Consider the following 19,121-nt stretch of genomic DNA (forward strand, 5'->3'; position numbering starts at 1 on the left):
GCAACAATGGGCAACAAGTCATCAACTTGGTTGACTTGATCGGACCATGTCTTCTTCACCTGGTTGAGGCGCCACTCGCCCAGCTCAGGAGCGCCAATGAGCCAATGGAAGCAAGACTGACTTGCCTTGTTGAGGATCATTTCTCCCAGCTAAAGACCGGAGACAATGCCATGGAGGCACGGGTGACTCGAGCACCCTTTGTCTTCTTCACCTGGTTGAGGCGCCACTCGCCCAGCTCAGGAGCGCCAATGAGCCGATGGAAGCACGACTGACCCGCCTTGTTGAGGAACATTCCTCACAGCTGAAGACCAGAGACGATGCCATGGAGGCACGGGTTACTCAAGCGCCCTTCTTTCTGTAGTGTTGAGGAGTCCCAAAATTGTCACAGGGCCATACAGCAGCGGCTGGCAGTAGCAGATCATCTCTGCAAGCTTCTGCACGGGGGCGTCCAGCTTGCGGATCTGCAAAGCAAGTGGCACGCAAAGCAAGCTTCGATTCTGACGCTGCAAGCAAGATTGGGTCGAGAAGAAGGTATGATCAGACAGATTGGCTACCATAAGATCTTTTGTTGGTAAGCACAGTGGATGCGAGCTAGACTAGCGACATCTGTTCTTTAGGGCGTTTGTCGACGCGGTCTTCCTGTGTATGGGACCATATATTGCCACCTTATAATCCAGTCACAGTTTCTGTGAATTGGTCAGTAGATAGCGTTTGCATCGCCCTGAAAATGTCGAGAGATTTTGGTGTGTTGTAGGCGAGAGACCATTCGAAGCAGCACGAGCATTAGCGAGCAACAGAATCACGAATCACATCGCACCCCGCCGCACCATGCCCCACGGGACTGATTTTTGCGCGCCTCGAAGGCGCGCGCATTTTGCGACATACGCGTCACTCGACTAGCATCTGCTCAACAAAACGCGTTCGGTCGTCCCGAGAGTGCATATCACTGGCACGCACGCTGTGCTTAATCTATGTCAACGCGCCTCTCGCCTTTTCCTAGAAGCGCCACTGGATTAAGTACGCACAAGCGTGCTGCACGTCTCTTTCACCGCACTGGTAACTTCACCCTTCGGGCGTGATCTCCCACTTTTTGCTCTATCGAGGACCTGGCTCTACCTTGTTGCCATGCTCACCTAGCTCTCCTTTGTTGCCGTGCTGTTCTGACAAATTGAGGGGTTTGACTCGAAGTTTGTCGAGGTACGGCACAGCCCTTGAAGTTGACATTGATCACTTTGATCACTTTGATCATGGCGGTCTCGTCAGTCTCACTCCACGAGTGACCAGAGCGGTCGAGATTTTCCAAGCACACTCACTACCTCCTAGGTGTCAGGAAAGCCACGCCGTGACGACAATGGCTCACAACGCTGCATTCCAATGAGTCGATGGCCGCTGGACTTTGTGACTATCGCTGAAGGGAATATCGAACAACTTCGCATGAGGACCATTTCAACGAAGCTATATACACGGCAAGCATCATATTTGCTTGCCCCTGACGTACACACGATCTGCCTCAATGATGTTGAAATTGCTGTGCGACGGGGATATGCGCAGACTAACTTGCGCTTTACATGTCGCGACTACTTGTTGTCTGGATGACCAGCGTAAGGACTGGGCTCATACTTGTACACACCACCTTCGGATTCGAGCTGCTTTTGTGCTTCTGCTCTTGCCCAAGATTGGATGCTGCAAAGACAGCGGGAGAGATGAAGCACGCAGGGAAGTTCATTGAGCGTCACATGTCTTCCTGCACAGCGTGGCGCATCCATGAACTCACTTGGTGTCCGGCTTGTACAACAAGCCGATGGCGCAGAAAGCCATACCTCCGAACAGTCCGTAGGTGTAAATACCCTCCCATCCCTCCTTCTCTCGCTTCTCGCCTTTACGTAATGGCTGCCGATAGAAACGTTTGAAAGTTAGCGCTGATCTACACCATTCGGCATGGCTACAGCTTACCTTTTGTCCAAGGAAGTGACCTGCACATCGGGTGAGCCGAGCATTGGAAAAAAGGAGGGGAGGCGGGGCGTCAAGCACGGGGATTAGCATCGGACTTGCGATCGCAATCTCCGCAGCTTGAGCCATTCAAATCCGCACATGACACCGCGCTTTGATCATCAGAAGAAAGTGACTCTTTATGCTATCACGCTTCAGCTTCGGATATAGTCGTGCTCTGTGCGAACGCTTCCCGCTAGCTCTAGCGGGGCGCGCGTGCACTCCAGGGCAAAGCCTGAGATCCTTCTCCAACCTTTGCCTGATGGTAATGTGCGATTCCACACTGTGCATAGCACATAGGCGAAAGACACGCTTGGCAACTTTCCAGCGCAATTCCTGACTTCTGCGCACTTCCTTCATGCCATGTGACCCGGGTCCAGGCACCTTGCGCCCTGGTGACTTGCTGCGTACTCACCGCTAGGCTCGTTGTAAGCACCACCTCCACTGGCCAATCTCCTTTGCGACAGCTTAGCCAGCCCGCTAGCCCTGCTTACCCCAATTCGTGATGCCCGAGCAGTCATCGACATCTTGGGATGCTGCGCGTGTTCACAGCGATGTGTTGGCCGTATCGATGAAAGGCGAGGCAATGGTCGACACGGAAGACGACAAAGTCTGGTCGATGTGAGGCTGACTGAGTCGCAGACGACTGGGAGCGGGTTACGAGCTGTGTAGTGTATCCGAGACGAAGTTGGGAGTGACGGTAGCTAGGTCGATCGAGCACACGCTGTACCGGTACAGTCATGCGTAGATTTGGGGACGATCGCGCTGAGCCACCTCACGACTTTGCATGTGACTACATCGCTATGCATGATCCAGGCGGCCCTGCTTGTCGACGGGATGGCGTTGCAAGTCACGTGTTGACAGACAGCTCGACCACGTGCGTCATGGCCTGATGCTCGCATGCTCATTGCGCGGGAGCTGACCTGGCCTGCCGTGGCGCGGGCAGGGGATCTACATGCAGCATGCATCAGCTAAGCTTCGACGAACTTAAGTCGTGAGTGTTGAGTGAGTGGTTGCCGGTCGCGCGTGCAAGCTTGTGACGCGCCTCGTGCTGCAGGCGGAAGGATGTGAATCGTGAATTCTGGCCGGAATATAGCATTGGCGAGAGAATCAGCGAGTTTCCGCGCGCTGCGCTGCATGCATGCAAGCGTATGCTGATGCCGACGACCAAAAGTGGGCCGTTTAAGCGCGCATGCTGCGAAGATCTGGTGACAATTTGACCTGCTCGCTCGTTCGTGACTGCAGATCAGCCGGAAACAAAGCTCATGGGAACTGTAGAGTGCGCCGCGCCGCCCTCGCCATCTGCCCTTCTCATGCAGGAATCCGCTAAGAGCTCCAGAAACTCCAGACCGGCTTTCAAGTCGGCGAACATATTCGAGCAGGCGGAATTGTGAACCTCGAGACCGTTCAACCTTCCTTCGTCTCCTCCAAACCTCACCATCCGCAGCTCTCTTCCCTCTCGATCTCAGTAGGCCTGGACCTACAACGAAGCATTGCACTTGTCGGCTACAGGTTGTTGCGAGTGCATCACCACTTCACTCGCATCGCCATCAGACTATCGCGCTATACGACGAGGCAGACTGGGCCACCATGAACGACGTGCTCGCACATTCCCAAGCCTGGGTGAACGGCACCCTGACCAACCTCATCAACCCACAAACTGCGGTGTATGCTGCTGACCTGTATCAAGGCACCGATCCTTCAAAGCTGAACTTTGCAGAGAGAGCATGGATGGACTGGTACCTGTACTGGGGCAACCCCATCCTTGCCACCGGTATCATGAGCTTTGTGCTGCACGAGGTGAGTGGGCCTCCATGAAGGGAGCTCGCTGTCGCAGCAGACCCATCAGATGCCGGTGATCAACCGATAGCGAAGCGCTGACGCCCCTCGTCCCCACGCCACGCAGCTCATCTACTTTGGTAGAGCTATCCCTTGGATCATCATCGATTCTATGCCTTCCATGCGCAAATACAAGCTGCAGGAGGACCGCACACCAACCCCGGAGCAGCAGTGGGAATGCACAAAGTCCGTGCTGCTCAGCCACTTCACTGTGGAGTTGCCACAGATCTGGAGCTTCCACCCCATCTGCGAATACTTCGGCATGGCCACCCACTCGGTGCCATTTCCTTCTGTTTTGACCATGCTGTGGCAGATCGGCATCTTCTTCGTCTTCGAGGATACCTTTCACTACTGGGCACACCGCGCCTTGCACTGGGGTCCTTTGTACAAGCACATTCACAAGAAGCACCACGAGTTCAGCGCTCCTTTCGGCCTGGCCGCTGAATACGCTCATCCTCTCGAGGTGTTCATCCTCGGCTCAGGCACGATTGGAGGACCCTTTTTGCTTTGCGCGCTCACGAAGAACTTGCACATTCTCACTGTCTACGTATGGATCGTTCTGCGCTTGTTCCAAGCCATTGATGCCCACTCCGGGTACGACTTTCCCATCAGCATGCACAACTGGATGCCGTTCTGGGCCGGGGCTGATCACCACGACCACCACCATATGGCCTTCGTAGGCTGCTACTCTACCAGCTTCAGGTGGTGGGACCACTTCATGGGCACCGACTTGAACTACAAGCGTTACCGCGCCCGCCAAGCCGAGGCAAAGAAACAAGCCAAGGAGCAAGGTCTGTCTTGGCCCACGAAAGAAGCCACCAAGAACGCCAAGGGTATGCCGCTCAAGAAGAAAGCTGAGTGAAGAAGCTCTCTGCAGGCTTGCCCAATCGATTTGAAGTGCGTCCATTTGCGATGAGAGTATCCCCGAAAGATCGCCTCTACCGCTTGGCTCCACGAATACCCTAGGCCATTTCTGCTACTCTTTGATCTCTGCGACATCAAATGCCGGGCTGGCCTCGACTGAGGTGGCCACATCTTACCACCTGCGGTCGCACCCGCTGGCGACCCACTTTTGCAATAGACCATGTACATGCCAGTCACCCTCCCCCTCCCACGCGCTTTAATGCACAGTTCACCTTCATTCCGTCCCGAGACAAGCGGCTGGCGGGCGTGTGGCTGTCCGACGAAGTGCCGAAAAGATGCGCGGCACCTTTCAATAGCGAGCCCTGTTGTCCCTCCAAAGCTGATCGTAGCTAAGCACTTGACAATTTCGTGCCTCGCCCCGACATGTGCAAGTTGACGCAGCCGACATGGCTGTGGGACATTGGGACATGCTCAAGAGGACTCAAGCAGCACATTGATCAAGCAAGGGGCCCCTGATTCACAATTGGACATGTTTCTGCCACTTCACGAAACGTTCCGAGCTGATCACGTCACATCGGAACCAAGTTCCGCGCCATGATGGATCTGAGACTAGGGAAAGCCCGTCTGATTGGGTGGGGGCAGTGCGAGCGACTCACGAATCGAACGACTCTCAGGACGACTCGTGAAGAGTGTTTCGGTCAGTGTCTCGTATTTTGCCCTGAAGCAGATCCGTCAGTGCGACAGCCTGTCAAGTAACACAAATCCCACTCTAGCTCAAAGATGACAATTCGTCCACTTGACCGCTAGCAAGTCGTGTCCTGGCAGTCCTCCTGTGAAGAGCAAGACGGCTCGCAAATTATTGCCCACGGCCTGAGTCGCGCCCCTATGAGCCAAATTAGGCAAGCGACCCAGCGAGGGATTTGATTGACCTTGCTGTGGTAGAAGCTATGTTGACAGGCAATTGCAGCGATGCTATAAGAGAGGATGCTCATGCAGCGAAAAATGTCAATAGCGGCGCACATCCACCTGATGAATTGCGTTCGCTCCTCAGCATAAGGATAATCACTACAATCGCGCCAATATGTCAAACGACAAAATCGGAGCAGCAAAAGTGAGTCTACGCTAAGCAGCTTTGCTGTCGCATGTCTTGAGCCTTAAGATCGGCGTCCATTTGTCTTCGCATTAGTCCATCTTGATCACAGGCTGCTCCAAAGATGGCTTGGGATACGAGCTCGCCAAGTCTATGTTCGCCGCTGGATGGATAGTGATAGCTACTGCAAGTATTCCTCGACTCCGATTGATCTGGGCGCTTTCCCGAGCTTGTCTGTGTCTCTGTATCACCAGGCTCGTGATATGCCCAAGCTTGAAGGACTCGCGCCAGGCATCCTTCGAGTGGAGCTCGATCTCATCGATGCAGCTAGCGTCGGTCGTGCCGCTGAGAAAGCTTTAGCACTCAGTCATGGCCGAGTTGGTAAGCAAGGCTTCGAGCGTCGCTCTCTTGCCTTTGCGTGCTGATAATCGACCTAACAGCAAAATCGTTCCGGTCCTCTTGCGCAGACGTCATTGTGCACAACGCGGGCGTCAAAATTCTGGTCCCTTTGATCGAACAGACGCAGAGGCAGATCGCAGAGCAGTCGAGATTAGCGGTACGTTCAACCGCAGAAACCGGCTGCCAGACTTCTGCTGATCATGACGTCACAACGACCAGTTGGACGGACCTCTACTCCTAACGCAGGCGCTCATTCGGCCTCTTGTGGACCATGGGGACGGCCAGGTGATCTTTATTGGCTCGAGCAGCGCGTGAGATGCTCGCAGCCTCTCTACGTCCATCTGCAGCTGAGATTCCATTGTGCCGGACCTTCTACCAGTTGGTGTCCAAGTCCGGGCGCCGGGGGATATCAGTCTTAAAGGCCGCTCATCATGCCTTGTCAGATGCGCTTCGCGCAGAACTTCGCCCCTTTGGTGTCGACGTCAAGGGTGGGTCGCAAGCAGGGTTTGGGCGCGAAGTTCGCGAGTCGTCTCCTGACTGACATCTGTGCTGCCTGCTCGGGTGCGCAGTTTTGCGCTTGGGTGCAGTGAACACACAGCTTTTCAAAGACGTCCAGGACCTCCCGTCCACGTCGCTGTACGCGTGAGGAATGAGCATTGACTCCTTGATGCTCCATTTAGACCAGACCACATGCTGATGCGATTCCATTTGCCCGGCCCATAAGCAAGGCCGCCGATCTTCCACGCAGGACTTTGAAATCTTTTCTAGCTATGAAGCCCATAGAAGTGACATTGGCTAGCGATTGGCTAGCGTCAAGGATAGTTGCGGGCGACGCAAAGAACTACGAGTATTTCGGGCCAAGCGCGCGTCTAATGGGCCTCGCGTACTATTTCAAGGTGCGTTGTCGATGGGCGCCATACCGCTTCGAGATGAGGCTGACTCGCGCTAGGCCTTGCTTTGTGACCTGCATCCGATGCAGCGAGACTTGTTGCCAAACCTTGTTGCAAAACGCCATGGCTTGGGCAGAGTCGAGACTTCCCAAGCTATCGCAAGGCACGGCAAACGGTACTGAATAGAGATGCGACTGTCATGCATCGACGATCGCTGTCCCTGCCACCTGAAGGGTGCATTGGTCCTGCGTAATTAGATCCACTTTCTCAGACGGCATCAGCTTGAAGCTTCTCTCCAAATGTCGCTTGTCCGAGTCTTCCCGTGTTCTCTGCTAATGTACCAGTCACAAAGCTCCCTCTCGTCGTTCTTGAAGTGGGCTCCAGCTTGCTTGAGAAGCCTAACAGCGTCCACATGACCGCATCTAGCGGCCAAGAACAGGGGAGAATGCCCGGCCGAGTCGCGCAGATGAACGCTAGCACCGGCATGCAACAGCACTGACATTGAAGATGTGTGGCCGCGCGCTGCGGCGACATGTAAAGGTCTTAAAAGTTCGAAGGGCGCCGAGGTGACCTCGTCGTGCTGCTTGGCCTCAGCAGGAAAGTGTTGCGCCATATGCAGCGCTTCGGACCTTGAAGATGGCGATGCGCCGAGATGAAAATGTGCAGCGCTGCGCTGCGTTCTAAAATTCGCTACCAGCTCTTCGGAAGCGTTGGCGGCCTGTCTGGCCTCTTTCAATGTCGCCGGCATGCATTCTTCTTGGAGAAATGCCATAGAATCGAGATGCCATCGCAGCATCTCGGCATCGTCCCTCGTTGCACAATCATGAATCAGATAGGGCAGGACTTTCAACGAAGCACTAGCAGCTTCGCGTGTGTCTTTACTGCCAGAAGAATCTAGTCCAGTACGCCCCGTCACGGAGCTGGATCGTCCTTCAGCGCTCTTGATCTCCACTTGGTCGGTTTCGTGTGTCTCGAGCTTGTCAGGTCTTTCGAGAATGTGAGCCAGCAGAAGCTGTACGTCCGCGTTAGGTTGAGTTCTGGCTGCGCCGGTAGAGTCGTGTGCAGTTGTATTCCAGCTTGTGAGACGCCGCCTTTGGTTCGATCGTTCGGTGATTTCTCCTCTCAAAGATCTGCTCATATATTTTCGAACTTGATCTGGCTTCAGGTTGGGCTTGGCGAGCAAATATGAAAGCTTCGCAAGCGCACATTCTGGCGTCATGTCTCCGCCTGGCACGACCCCAACCTGTTCGAGTTTCTTGCCTGTGGCGTAGATCGCCGAAACCTCTCCTTGTAGGCACTGCGTAATGTTCACTATGACACAACCCCTCTTGGAAGCGCGGTCGAACACTTGCAATAGATCTGCTCGTGAGGGGGCGTTCCCCGCTCCGTACGATTCGAGAATCACGCCGCGAAGTGGAGGTGCGAGAAATGTCTCAACAGTCCGCGTTTGGAGCCCAGGAAACAAGCGTAGCACAGCGACGTCTGAGCACATAGATCCGTATGCTCTGAAAGCGCTCACATCGCGCGATCGCTCGACTAGGCTCCAACTGACGTCGACGTGGATGCCGACACGGGCAAGCGGCGCCATATTTGGCGACTCGAAAGCTGCTAAGGAGTTGTTCGAAGTTTTCGAGACCCTATTGCCACGATAAAGCATCGATGCGAAGTAGAGACACACTTCCGGGATAGTGTTGTAAGATCCTGCTAAACAGAGAGCTCCTAGCACGTTTTCGACCGCGTCGTTTCTAAGTTGGGAGAGAGGTACTTGGGCGCCTGTAACAATGACAAGCTTCCCCAGCGCTTCGAGAAGCATTGAACTATAACAGGAGACATGTCAGATCTCACCACGGGCGCCCTGCATTGACTAGTAAGACTCACAGAGCACTTGAGGTGTACGCCATCGTATCCGTACCGTGCAAGACCACAAAAGCGTCGAAGCTCTCGTAGTTTAGCTGGATGTCCTTTGCCAATCTCAGCCAATCGTCTAAGTCCATCTCGCTCGAGTCCAGCAGAGGATCGTATTCGAGTACGGCATACCTCACGCGCCTCCCATCCGCCATGCGAGGAGTGATGAGCGTTGGTAATTGAAGGGCCAGATACCTGCCATCGTCGCATGGAGCGGCGGAGAGAGCTTGAAGGCGAGATGTGCCTTGAGGCGCTGACGACTTGACCAACACTGGTTTGCCAAAGGCGGGCAAGGATTGAGACCCGCTAGAGCCAATGAAAGGTGCTGCGCTTGGCGGATGCTCGGCGTGGTGATCCAAGAGAGCTGCGTTGTTTACATACACGTCTCGGACAGTGTGCTGGGGGCCTTGTTTCGCACGTTCGGCAGCTGCAGCAAGCAAACTCGGAGTGTCGTGCAATGCAGGATGAGCAGCGGCTGATTTTGCTCTGGGTGATGCCTGACCGCTGACGGGACCGCTTCCAGTGGCTGTGTTGACAGCACTCCACGCTTCGTATCTCTCAACGCTGTCACTCCAGCTGAAGATGCTCTCTGCTTCCGGATCGTGAAAGCGTGATTGAGAACGTAGGGTCTCGGTTAAGAAGGAGGGATAAGGCGCAAAGCCGGATGCTGCATCTTTCCGCACCATTCCAATGGTTCCCCCTGCATACAAGCACAGCACCAGCGCTTCGTCTGCTATCAAAGGGTGCGGCATCAGCCGAGTATCAAGCAGCGGATGGTACGCACTTCATAGCCATCACGCACCTGCCATGGTGATACTGCGCAAGCCGACCCGCTTGCACCCTTCGTTCGCCCCGCTAGACCCGCTGGATGACTCGTAGGCTCTATTTAAAATCGGCGTCTCCTCCTGCAGCTGCTAGAGCAGGCTTTGAGGGATAGTGAGCAAATGTCCGTAGAAACGGACGGCGGAAGCTTGGAGAGACAGCTGAAGCGTTTCGAGGCAGAGAGGCGGTGCTGATGCTAGCAGAAGCGCAGAAAGCGTGCCCCTGTTCCAGGGGCTCGGAGGAGGGGAGCACAGCAGGCGCAAGAATAAGGGTGTTCGTGTGATTGAGCGAGCGCACGCTGAGAAAGCTGGTGTCTTGGCATCGTGAAGGTGAAGCACGAATACACGAATGTCGGTCTGTCTTTCGCACTCATGCATGAGTCGCGACTTATAGGAAAATTGCGCGCTGACGCGCGTTCGTGATGCATCTTCAGGAACGGCACTACCGGAAAACCACCGCGGAAGATGCACCGATGCCACGCGCTCGGCGGAGTCCGACATGCGCACTCTCGCCTCGTGACTCACGACGACTTGGTGACTTGCCTGCTCGAAATCGAAGGCAGGATCCAACGTGATTGTTCATGATTCACGATTGAGCGGTTCATGATGTTACAAGCAGCATTCTCATACGTGTGCGTGCCCACCATCGTGCTTGAATCAACTCGTGGCCTGCTCCTTGGCAATCACGTGGCACAGCATCAAAGTCTCACTCTGTGGGAAATGACAAAGATTGTCCAGTTGCAATCACTAACGGTCCTCGAGGGGCCGCGCTGGAGGTAGCGTTGTGGGGAGCGTCGCAGGCGGTCTCAAGGCTGCGCGCATGGCTTGTGAGGTGAGCCCGCAAGTCAATGCGGTGGTGCAAGTCCGTGAAATGGAGGTGAGTATAATTATCCCTGAAAGGTGTCTAGAGCGAAAAAGATAAGACGACGAGAGCACACAGTAGAAGGGTCGATGAAGGCGCCACACCCCAAGCGCCGTTGGGACTGCTGCTCGATTCACGAGGAACGGAAGTGGTAGTCACTACGGTGGCTGTTGAGCGTGTGGTAGTGGAGCCAGAAGCAGTCACCGTTGCGGCACTCGTCGGAGCACTTGAGGATGCGCTTGTTGTTGATGACTGCGTTGTGGTGCTCTGAGGAATAGGAAGGACGTCGGTCTGGCTACGAGGGGTGTCGTCACCGTCGGCAGCGTTGGCATACCAGTCCTTGTCAACGTTGCTTAGGTCGGGAATGGCCATTGGTCTCCAGCCAAGACCGGCAAGCTGCGGGAAGTACTCAATGAAGTTTCCGACAGAAAACTGCGTCAACTCATGCTCGAGCATGATGATACCGCTGCTACGATCGGACTTGTGCAGAGTCTGCTGGATGTAGGCTTTGACACTGTCCGCTGAACCGCCTGGATTCTCTCCAGGGCATGCACTCGAGCCGTCCGCTTGAATGCACCAGTCATCGGAGTCGTAATCCCAAAGGACGCATGTGAGGCCGAAGACTTCCTTTGCGATAGCTCGGACTGTTGGTTGCAACACACTCGATGTCAGCCGGTTGAGATACGTGCAGTAGTGACCTTTTGACGTTCTACGGGCGCACTGCAGCCTACTCACCTCTAGCGTCGACGTCTCCTTGAGGTGGACGGTAGAATGCGGGAAGCTTGCCAGAGAGATCAAGCACGGCCTGCATGTTCCATCCAAATTCAGCCACAATCATTTCGTCGGTCATCTCGGTGAGAAGATGGTGGGACCAGGTATGGAGAGCTAGATGCACCAGGTCATTGGATGCTGCTTGATGGAACGCGTCTTGGTTGGCAATGATCTGAGAGCCAATCATGAAGCTCGTGCTGGTCTGATTATGCTGTTGGAGGAAGCTGTAAAGGGTAGGCGAGTTTGCTGTGGGACCGTCATCGAACGATACGCCCATCTCATTCGCAGGGGCTTCGTAGATGTCATCTGGACCAAAAGCTTTGGTCCAAGTCCAGCTCTGAGCGAAGTTTGGATCTGTCCCTGGAGGATACTGGCCGTTGCTGCTGGGAGGGACGTTGGGTATTCTCCCTGCATCTTTAGCGCGCTGATACGCCGCGGTCCACGATGCCGGGGTCATCGAAGAAGGTGGCGTCTGGTTGATGGTAGGCCATTGGCGCTGACCATTTTGTCGCTTCTGGACTGGGTGCGAGTCTGTATCGAGGTACATGTCTCGCCCGGCAGGGGCACCCGCAACTAAAGGATAGGCCGCAAGAAGTACGGCCCCAACAACGGATGAGATCAAACGCATGGTGAATAGGCTCGGCTGGGGGAGAGGAAGGAAAGGCGAGGTGGCGGGGTGGGTCAAGGATGGATGGCGTGCAAGGAGCGAGCGAGGAAGCAGCAGTGTGTTCGATGGAAGTGCCGGCCCTTTTAAAGTACGAGATAGGACTTGCCCATATCCCAATATCACGACACTCACAATACCGGTGCCGGTACAGTGCGAGCAACATCCCTGCGCGGAGCTGCGACAACTGGCTCAAGCTAAGCTCTTCGCCTCGAAGACTGCAGATAGATAGATGATTGTCGCAGGGTTGGTGTGCGCGTGACCGTGAACAAGCTTCCTATGCAGAAACGGAGGCTACTCGCTCAGACGTCGTCTGCTCCAGCCTACACATCAGAACACATCACAGATCCATCCTGGCCGCTGCCACTCCCGCGGGGATGCATGAATGAGATGTACATCTCTGCATGTTCGGCTCCTGGACGTCCGACGCTGCCTTCCTTCTCCGCACAGTTTTGCGATTAGGGGCAACCAGGTACGAAGCTTTGTGCGCTTATCAATGCACTGCAGCGTGCAGTATATCTGCGCGATAGTGCCAGTAAGCGCAAGAAGTTGAGATGGATGGTAACTCCCTGTCGTCTGCTCCACTGAGCAGGTGGTACTTGCCGTATGACACAAGGAGAGCATCTCGCAGTGGATGATCGTACCTGCTCCAGCTCCAACCGGCGACGGAGGCCGTGGGCCCGTCATGCATCAGTCGAACATTGGACCTCAAGGCGCATGAATCAGCATTCGAACCCAGCAAGCTGACCGGCTTGGAGACCGACTACTGCATTTTCTAGCGAGTTCGAAGGACATGTTCATCCGGGACGGCGATTTGCTGATGATGTGTGAAAAGGCGGACCACGGCCGCACGTCGGAACTTGGCGTGGCTACCGAGCCACAGCCGGGATGAACGCAATCTTCGTATTCGTGGCTAGTCAGTCTAGCAGCTCAGTCCGAGTGTGCGACTGTTGCGAGACTGAACGTCATCTTCGCAGCGGCGGCCTTGCGCGTCTGCTGGAGCTTGTGCTTTTGATCCACCACTCACGACTCGTGACTCCTTTTGCTCGCATTCGCGACTCACGACTGCTCTGCCACGGACTTGCGTGGTCCGGCGATGTCTTTCCTCATGCAGCCGTTTGTGCAGGTACTGTATCAAGGCCAGGGTGCCGACCCAAGTCTGAGATGGCCGTTCAGCGGTGTGGTGCCGTATGCACCCGCGAAAGCTGCATGGTATATTTGCCCGCTCGCACATGTCACCAATGCTCCACATGCAGCTGACCATGCATATAGCTGCTCTCTGCGCTGTCGTTCGAGCAGCCAGTAGTCATACTCAAGACTCACTCACGCTCACACTGTAACTCGTGACTGTAACTTCGACGTCCGTCCACAGCTCCTGTCGGTGCGCGTGTGCAGCAGGGCCAAGCCGTCCAAGATCTCGAAAGGTGGCTTGGCGTGGCTCAGATCCGGCGGTATCCTTATTTTTCCGACGTGAGCTGAACGGTACAATTGATCCATCATTATGTACAAGCAAGGATCAGAATCTTCCACTCTGTCTGATCTCGAGTTCCGCCTCGAGAACTTGCAGAGAGCCAAGCGCGTCGAATTTTCGAGGGGCCACGCCCAGAAGCACATTTTCATGTATAGGCTGGCTGGATCCTCAAGACTCGAGGTACATCGGCGGCATAGCGGGCAATTTGCAGTACCCAGACGAGCCACGCTTGAAGCCCTGGCGACGATGGTCGGTCTTGGCATCTTTCCGTATTGCCACCCTCGGGTTGTGGCTGCATGACCTGCGCAGGCTAGGGTCTAAGGACATAGCACCGCCAGCTGATGGAATGGTGGCTGGCGACGGACGTCACTGACAAAGTCAGCCAGGCCTCTGCAAATCGAGACGAAGAGAGAGGAAGACGAAAGGAGAGACGCGGCCGCACCGCATTGGTCGTGAAGGTATCGCACTGACTGTGCAACGCGAGCGACAAGAATGTCCCCGAGTCGTACGCAATACATCTTTTCGAGTGGATCATTTTGCTGGGGTCATTCCTGAACACCGCGCTCAACGGGGGAGGTTGGCCCATCCAACAGTCTGAGTCAGGAGCCGGAAATGGCGCAAGAGATCCGCCATCGCCCAGAAACCCAGCGCTGGGCTGTTAGTACGACAGCTCCTGCTTAGATGTCGACGCTCCTTCGATGATTCTTTGTCACTTCCGACCTTCTGATGCTGGTCCGCTGGCTGCTGCGGTTGAGCCAAGGGTTCCTGTTTGGAGGTTGATGCTACCATCGTGGAGAAAGTAACACCATGTGGGCAAGTGTTGGACGGCAGGTAAGCTTGACAACCTCACTCAAGCTGAATGCTCGTGATAGTAACGGCATTGGGCGTGCTTTAGTGTCGCGCCGCCCACACGACGCGCCGAGCGCACCAGGCTCAACTTAGGAATAGCGGGTCTTGTTGCTTGCATCGCAGACAAGAACTTGCCGGACGAAGCTTTGCTGTCCAGCATGCGAGTCTGTTCAACTATTTACTAACAACGCACAGTCCAAGCGAAGACTTCACTTTTGTGCTGGACTTTTCCGTGACCCAGCCCTTCCACATCTGATGGGATATTCAACACGCAGCCTGGGCCACCTCGCTCCTGAATTGCTGCGGGATAGAGTCCTAAATAATTTGAGGGCGCAAAGCTCGACCTTTGATTGCGGGGCGTGGATACGCCCCCGAATCGGGCTCTGGCGTCGCAACACGACTCGCCCACGCTCTCTAGATAGCTTGTTACTCGTCTGTCCGCAGCCGAACCGCCTTCGATCGCCTTCATATGCCTTCACTCACCCACTCTAGCATCTGCAATCCAACCATTCTTGCGACGCCGCCTACTGTGGCGTCCTTTGTGTTAGAATTTGCGACGTGCACGTCGCTGCGTTTGTACGCACGCTCACCGTTGTGCTTGCTGAGTTTCATGCCGACCACGGTTGACTGCCTCGATTTCGAAACTCTCTTCACTCGCTAACAACCATCTAAAGCGTCTGCATCTGCCTGTTCAGACAGTCCATTGGGCGACATCGATCTGAACGACCGCACTCATACAGCACAAAGCCTTACAGAGTGATTCTAGCAATCCATCGTGTCCAACAGCGATATATTATATTTATTACGGGTTGAATGCCCGCAAGCTATTAAGCGTGTGGTGAGCACGCTTGCTGGTCTGGGCGGCATTTCTGAAACTGCTTCGTCCGGTGTGCCGGTAATGTGCCCGCCTGCCCTGTAAAGGATGTTTAGCTTCTCTCCCATGGTCGATTGTTCATCCTAGCAAGCCCGGATCACGAAGAAGCCTCACTTCACCAGATATCGAGAGGTAGGCGCGCAATGAAGACCGTGGATTGCTCGACCGACTGTGTGGCCATCTTCATGAAACCCAGCTTTGCCCCTATCATCGTCTGCACCATTGCGCTTGCGTGTCAAGCGTAAAGGGCCGCATCGAAGACCGTCGTCGCAAATCCTCACGAAGGTCACCGAGGCGCTCTCTCCCGCCCTTTCGCACTATAAGAGGTAATAGAAAATTCAATCTGGACATTGATGATATCGCTCGAAGTTGTCGAGGCTTTGACTCTCAATGAGCTTCGTCCTTGCCTCAACAGTTGCTTCGAAGGTGACCAGTACGTTCACTGACGAGGGAGCTTTGCGCGTGAGAGTTCAGTGACTATAGCTCTGAAGCTTGACGAACCAGTGACGAGCGATGCACTGTTGAAGCACTTCAACATGGGGAGCAAGCCTTTGGGTGCAACATCGACCTCAGGCTAGGTGGACAGCGCTCCATCATGAAAGGCAGCAGGTCGTGTTGGTCGGGCATTAATTGTAGGTGCCTCGCAAATGCGCACGGCTGGTTCCATCCACATTGCTGCCCACGGAGCTGGCCGAGTTCGCATCTGATGGCCTGTGATTGAATGTCATGCAGGTTGATGGGGGTTCTCCCTTCCTACGGCATGCTGCAGGCAGTCTGCATAAGAGATTCTGTATTCTATATTTGCTCGATCTGCTCCGAGAATGAGAATCAGAAAGAGTGGAATAAGCGGCACTGCGTTGGAAGGTCGGATAATGCTCCCTCCTTGTCGCCTGAGTCGCCGCCATGGTGCGAAGATCATGTCAACCGATTGCTGGTGGTGGCGAATTCAGGTCAACTTCGTGCTGAGTGGTCATCGGTTAGACCTCGAGAAGCCGCTTTGCGCATGGTCGATGTCATAAAAGATGATGGCACTCTTTGTAGCCTTGCCCCACCATAGCAACCTGGCGCTCCACCGCTACTTCGCGCAAAGATTGGTGAGTGCGTCGATGCGTGGTCCTTGCCTACTTGCAGGAAGCGACAATCGTCGGAATAAGAGATCGCGAAAGCTACGGTGATCAATATCGACCGGCAACTTGTATGGCCGCTCTGCACCCCCAACCAACTACGGCGCTGAGCAGAGCATGGGCGGGTGCTTGCTGCGCGTCGTGTTCTACTGCTGTATCGAGATGCTCCAGCTCATCGTCACGAAACTCCTTGATGACTGAGGAAAGCAGTGGCAGAGACGGGTCTACGCCTTCGTGTGGAAAGCCTGTGTCTCGACTGCCGGCATCATTCTGATCCACCAGACTCGACAGATGATCCAGCTGACTGTGAGCGTGGAATACGGCAAGTCAGCTCCAGGCCCTCTGGCTCCAAAAGTTGACATCGCGGCTTGCTGACCTGCTAACAACGAATGCAATTCTACTCACTCGTCGTAGTGCTCCCCAATGACTGTCTCCACAGCTTCCGTGCAAGCCATCGCCGCTTCCTTTCCTAGGAGAGCAGTCACACCACCGAGCAGACTTCCTGCAGCACTCCATACTGGCAAAAGCTTGGACGGCGTGACTCGATGTTGGCGCAGAATGTCGGTCACCACTCGCAAGTGCTTCTTTTCGGTGACCCACATTTCCTGCAGGGAAAGGTGTGGCATGGGTCGATGAGGGCTCCTTGCGGACCAATGTGCATGTCAACAGTACTCACGAGCATGAGTTGCTCCGTCTGAAAATCTCCGAGCCTTCTGAATACATCAGCTTGCGCTTCGTAGATTGTATTCGCTGCTACCTCTCCAGCATGGTCAACCCTTAGCATTTGAGACAGCAGTAGGCGATCGTGAGCGCTCAAGTAAGGAGTAGAGGCTGTACCCAGCTTTGGTGTTGACGCCGCTGTGGTTGAGGCGGAGTTGATTTCGACCGATGGCGCCGTGTCATCTGCTGAGTATGCCGAGGATGCCAGGCTTGTAACGCCCTTGCCTTGAGTCCGCGCTTGACGGCCAAAGACCGGAAGCCGCGCCCCTAGGAGCAGGCGCGCCTTCGCTCGAGCAATCATCACCCTGATGTGAGGTGCTGTGGAAGTGGAACCTTTCAGGCACTTGACTCCTAGATAATGAGCTTCGTATCAACTTGCGTTGACTACTTTGACTGAAAACCGCGGATCGCATAATAGGGATGTGGTTGGGAAGATGAGGTTGACGGCTTCGTCCGATTAACCTCATGTACGGAAGTGCATGCATGGCGCGCTTTGTCATCCAAATCCCGCAGCGCCCAACACGCATCGCAATCAAAGATAAATTGAACAAATCGTCAACTAAGAATCTAAAGGACTGTGCGCGTCTTGCAGCTGCCGTCTAAGAGGGTCACGTGCAGCTGACCTCCACACTGCTCGTCAATCAAAACAAGTCTGCAAGCGAAGCCTGAAATCTTTCACCAAATCCATGAACTTCCAGGCTCCTGTCACTAACAGTTTGGTTGCTGCATTTGACAGGCAGAGCAAGCAGGACAAGAACCTCTCTGGGCACAGTCATTCTTTGTCTCTGTTGTTGCGATGCGCTTTATCCACAGTCTACACTGCGTTGCAGGGCAACTCAACTCCTTGTAAGCTTAGGACTGATTGTACCTGTAATCAGCTGATGCTCTGTTCCTTGCACCACAATTAGCTGGACTATGCTGCGCAAAAGTGGCAGTGAAAATTGCGGCTTTGACCAGACAAGGCCCAGACGATGCCAATGAGGGATGGAGACTGCTGTGCCCAAGACCAATCAAGGTGCTTGGCTTGGAAGCAGAAGCAATCTTCTGTGAGAGGGACGCACTGTGCACTTTGCTAGTGTTCATGGCAGAAACTTTGTCTTGGCCATAGATAACGAGCAGGGCATAGGCAGAGGACAGGGTGGAAACTTGACATGAAGGAGCATGATTCAACAAAGCAAGACCTTATCAAAGCACTTGCTTTGACCGGCAGAGCCCTGTGCCAGGGCCTGGCAGGATGAGCCCAAGTGGAAAATGAGAAGTGCATCCATCTTCCCTGGCGGACTGCATTATTTGCTGACCAGCAAGGAGATGGTCAGGAGCTCCAGGATGGCCAGAGGCTTTTCAAGCAAGGTCAAGACCCAGGTCCTCCTCTGCGCCTCCAATGTCACCAGCAATCAGAGCAAAGGTGTCGATGTGTCTGCTGACCAGCAAGGAGCTGGTGGGGGGCTCTGGGACAGCCAGAGGCTTTCCAAGCAAGGTCATGACCAAGACCTTGCTCTGAGCAATCAATGGGACCAGTGGCAAGGGCGGGCGGATGTGTGACATTGCCAGCTCTGGTAGTCTGTTGAGGGCGACCAACCAGTCTGTGAACATGGGGCCTTGCACAAACTTGAATGCAACCAGCCCCAGAGCAGCAAGGACGATCAAGGGAACCACAAGCATCCAGCAAATGCTCATCCACCAAGAGCAGCTAGCCTGCTCCACTGCAGCTGCCTCAATTCTTGACTCGAGAGCAGCAAAACGACGCGCATTGTTGCGCTCCCTTTCTGCCTGCTCCACTGCTGCTTCACGCCTAAGCTCGGCAGACACTTTGCTCAATTGCGCACCAACAGATTGTTGAAAGGTAGCCAAGTCCCTTGGCATTGCCTCAGATGCGCTTTGGAGAGCTTGGCAAACATCCTGAAGCTCTTTGCTGAGGGCGTCAATGCGCTTGTTGGCAGCGGCATCTTTCTGGAGGTGGCTCTGCTCCAGCAAGTCCATGCGCAAGGC

General features: G+C 54.7%; 7 protein-coding genes across 7 annotated transcripts; 2 read left to right on the forward strand and 5 right to left on the reverse strand.

Annotated features, from left to right (window-relative positions):
• Positions 1 to 1,485: 1,485 nt before the first annotated feature.
• Positions 1,486 to 2,528, reverse strand: IE81DRAFT_320934 (hypothetical protein). The gene is made up of 4 exons (XM_025513183.1): positions 2,405 to 2,528; positions 1,954 to 1,973; positions 1,775 to 1,890; positions 1,486 to 1,683 (listed from the first exon to the last, which is right to left on the reverse strand). The coding sequence occupies exons 1-4, from the start codon at positions 2,514 to 2,516 to the stop codon at positions 1,578 to 1,580; spliced, it is 354 nt and encodes a 117-aa protein (XP_025371792.1). The 5' UTR covers positions 2,517 to 2,528; the 3' UTR covers positions 1,486 to 1,577.
• Positions 2,529 to 3,449: 921 nt separating this feature from the next.
• Positions 3,450 to 4,801, forward strand: IE81DRAFT_250348 (hypothetical protein). Its single transcript, XM_025511308.1, has 2 exons — positions 3,450 to 3,789; positions 3,896 to 4,801. The coding sequence occupies exons 1-2, from the start codon at positions 3,580 to 3,582 to the stop codon at positions 4,688 to 4,690; spliced, it is 1,005 nt and encodes a 334-aa protein (XP_025371793.1). The 5' UTR covers positions 3,450 to 3,579; the 3' UTR covers positions 4,691 to 4,801.
• A 972-nt stretch (positions 4,802 to 5,773) lies between these two features.
• IE81DRAFT_345332 (NAD(P)-binding protein) lies at positions 5,774 to 7,253 on the forward strand (the record flags this gene model as incomplete). The annotated part of the gene is made up of 9 exons (XM_025515906.1): positions 5,774 to 5,803; positions 5,879 to 5,956; positions 6,037 to 6,163; positions 6,250 to 6,338; positions 6,401 to 6,466; positions 6,561 to 6,669; positions 6,751 to 6,823; positions 6,906 to 7,077; positions 7,161 to 7,253. 9 exons carry the CDS (start codon positions 5,774 to 5,776, stop codon positions 7,251 to 7,253), a joined length of 837 nt encoding a protein of 278 aa, XP_025371794.1.
• A 49-nt stretch (positions 7,254 to 7,302) lies between these two features.
• IE81DRAFT_250357 (asparaginase-domain-containing protein) lies at positions 7,303 to 9,889 on the reverse strand. Its single transcript, XM_025511309.1, has 3 exons — positions 9,779 to 9,889; positions 8,950 to 9,706; positions 7,303 to 8,888 (listed from the first exon to the last, which is right to left on the reverse strand). The coding sequence occupies exons 1-3, from the start codon at positions 9,783 to 9,785 to the stop codon at positions 7,349 to 7,351; spliced, it is 2,304 nt and encodes a 767-aa protein (XP_025371795.1). The 5' UTR covers positions 9,786 to 9,889; the 3' UTR covers positions 7,303 to 7,348.
• An 812-nt stretch (positions 9,890 to 10,701) lies between these two features.
• On the reverse strand, positions 10,702 to 11,977 carry IE81DRAFT_286739 (glycoside hydrolase/deacetylase; the record flags this gene model as incomplete). The annotated part of the gene is made up of 2 exons (XM_025511682.1): positions 10,702 to 11,303; positions 11,395 to 11,977. The coding sequence occupies 2 exons, from the start codon at positions 11,975 to 11,977 to the stop codon at positions 10,702 to 10,704; spliced, it is 1,185 nt and encodes a 394-aa protein (XP_025371796.1).
• Positions 11,978 to 16,463: 4,486 nt separating this feature from the next.
• Positions 16,464 to 17,433, reverse strand: IE81DRAFT_345334 (COQ7-domain-containing protein; the record flags this gene model as incomplete). The annotated part of the gene is made up of 3 exons (XM_025515907.1): positions 16,464 to 16,716; positions 16,818 to 17,017; positions 17,089 to 17,433. 3 exons carry the CDS (start codon positions 17,431 to 17,433, stop codon positions 16,464 to 16,466), a joined length of 798 nt encoding a protein of 265 aa, XP_025371797.1.
• Positions 17,434 to 18,473: 1,040 nt separating this feature from the next.
• On the reverse strand, positions 18,474 to 19,112 carry IE81DRAFT_345335 (hypothetical protein; the record flags this gene model as incomplete). Its single annotated transcript, XM_025515908.1, has 1 exon — positions 18,474 to 19,112. One exon carries the CDS (start codon positions 19,110 to 19,112, stop codon positions 18,474 to 18,476), a length of 639 nt encoding a protein of 212 aa, XP_025371798.1.
• Between the last annotated feature and the right edge of the window lie 9 nt (positions 19,113 to 19,121).

This window comes from Ceraceosorus guamensis, assembly GCF_003144195.1.
Source record: "Ceraceosorus guamensis strain MCA 4658 unplaced genomic scaffold IE81scaffold_9, whole genome shotgun sequence".
Lineage (NCBI taxonomy): Eukaryota > Fungi > Basidiomycota > Exobasidiomycetes > Ceraceosorales > Ceraceosoraceae > Ceraceosorus > Ceraceosorus guamensis.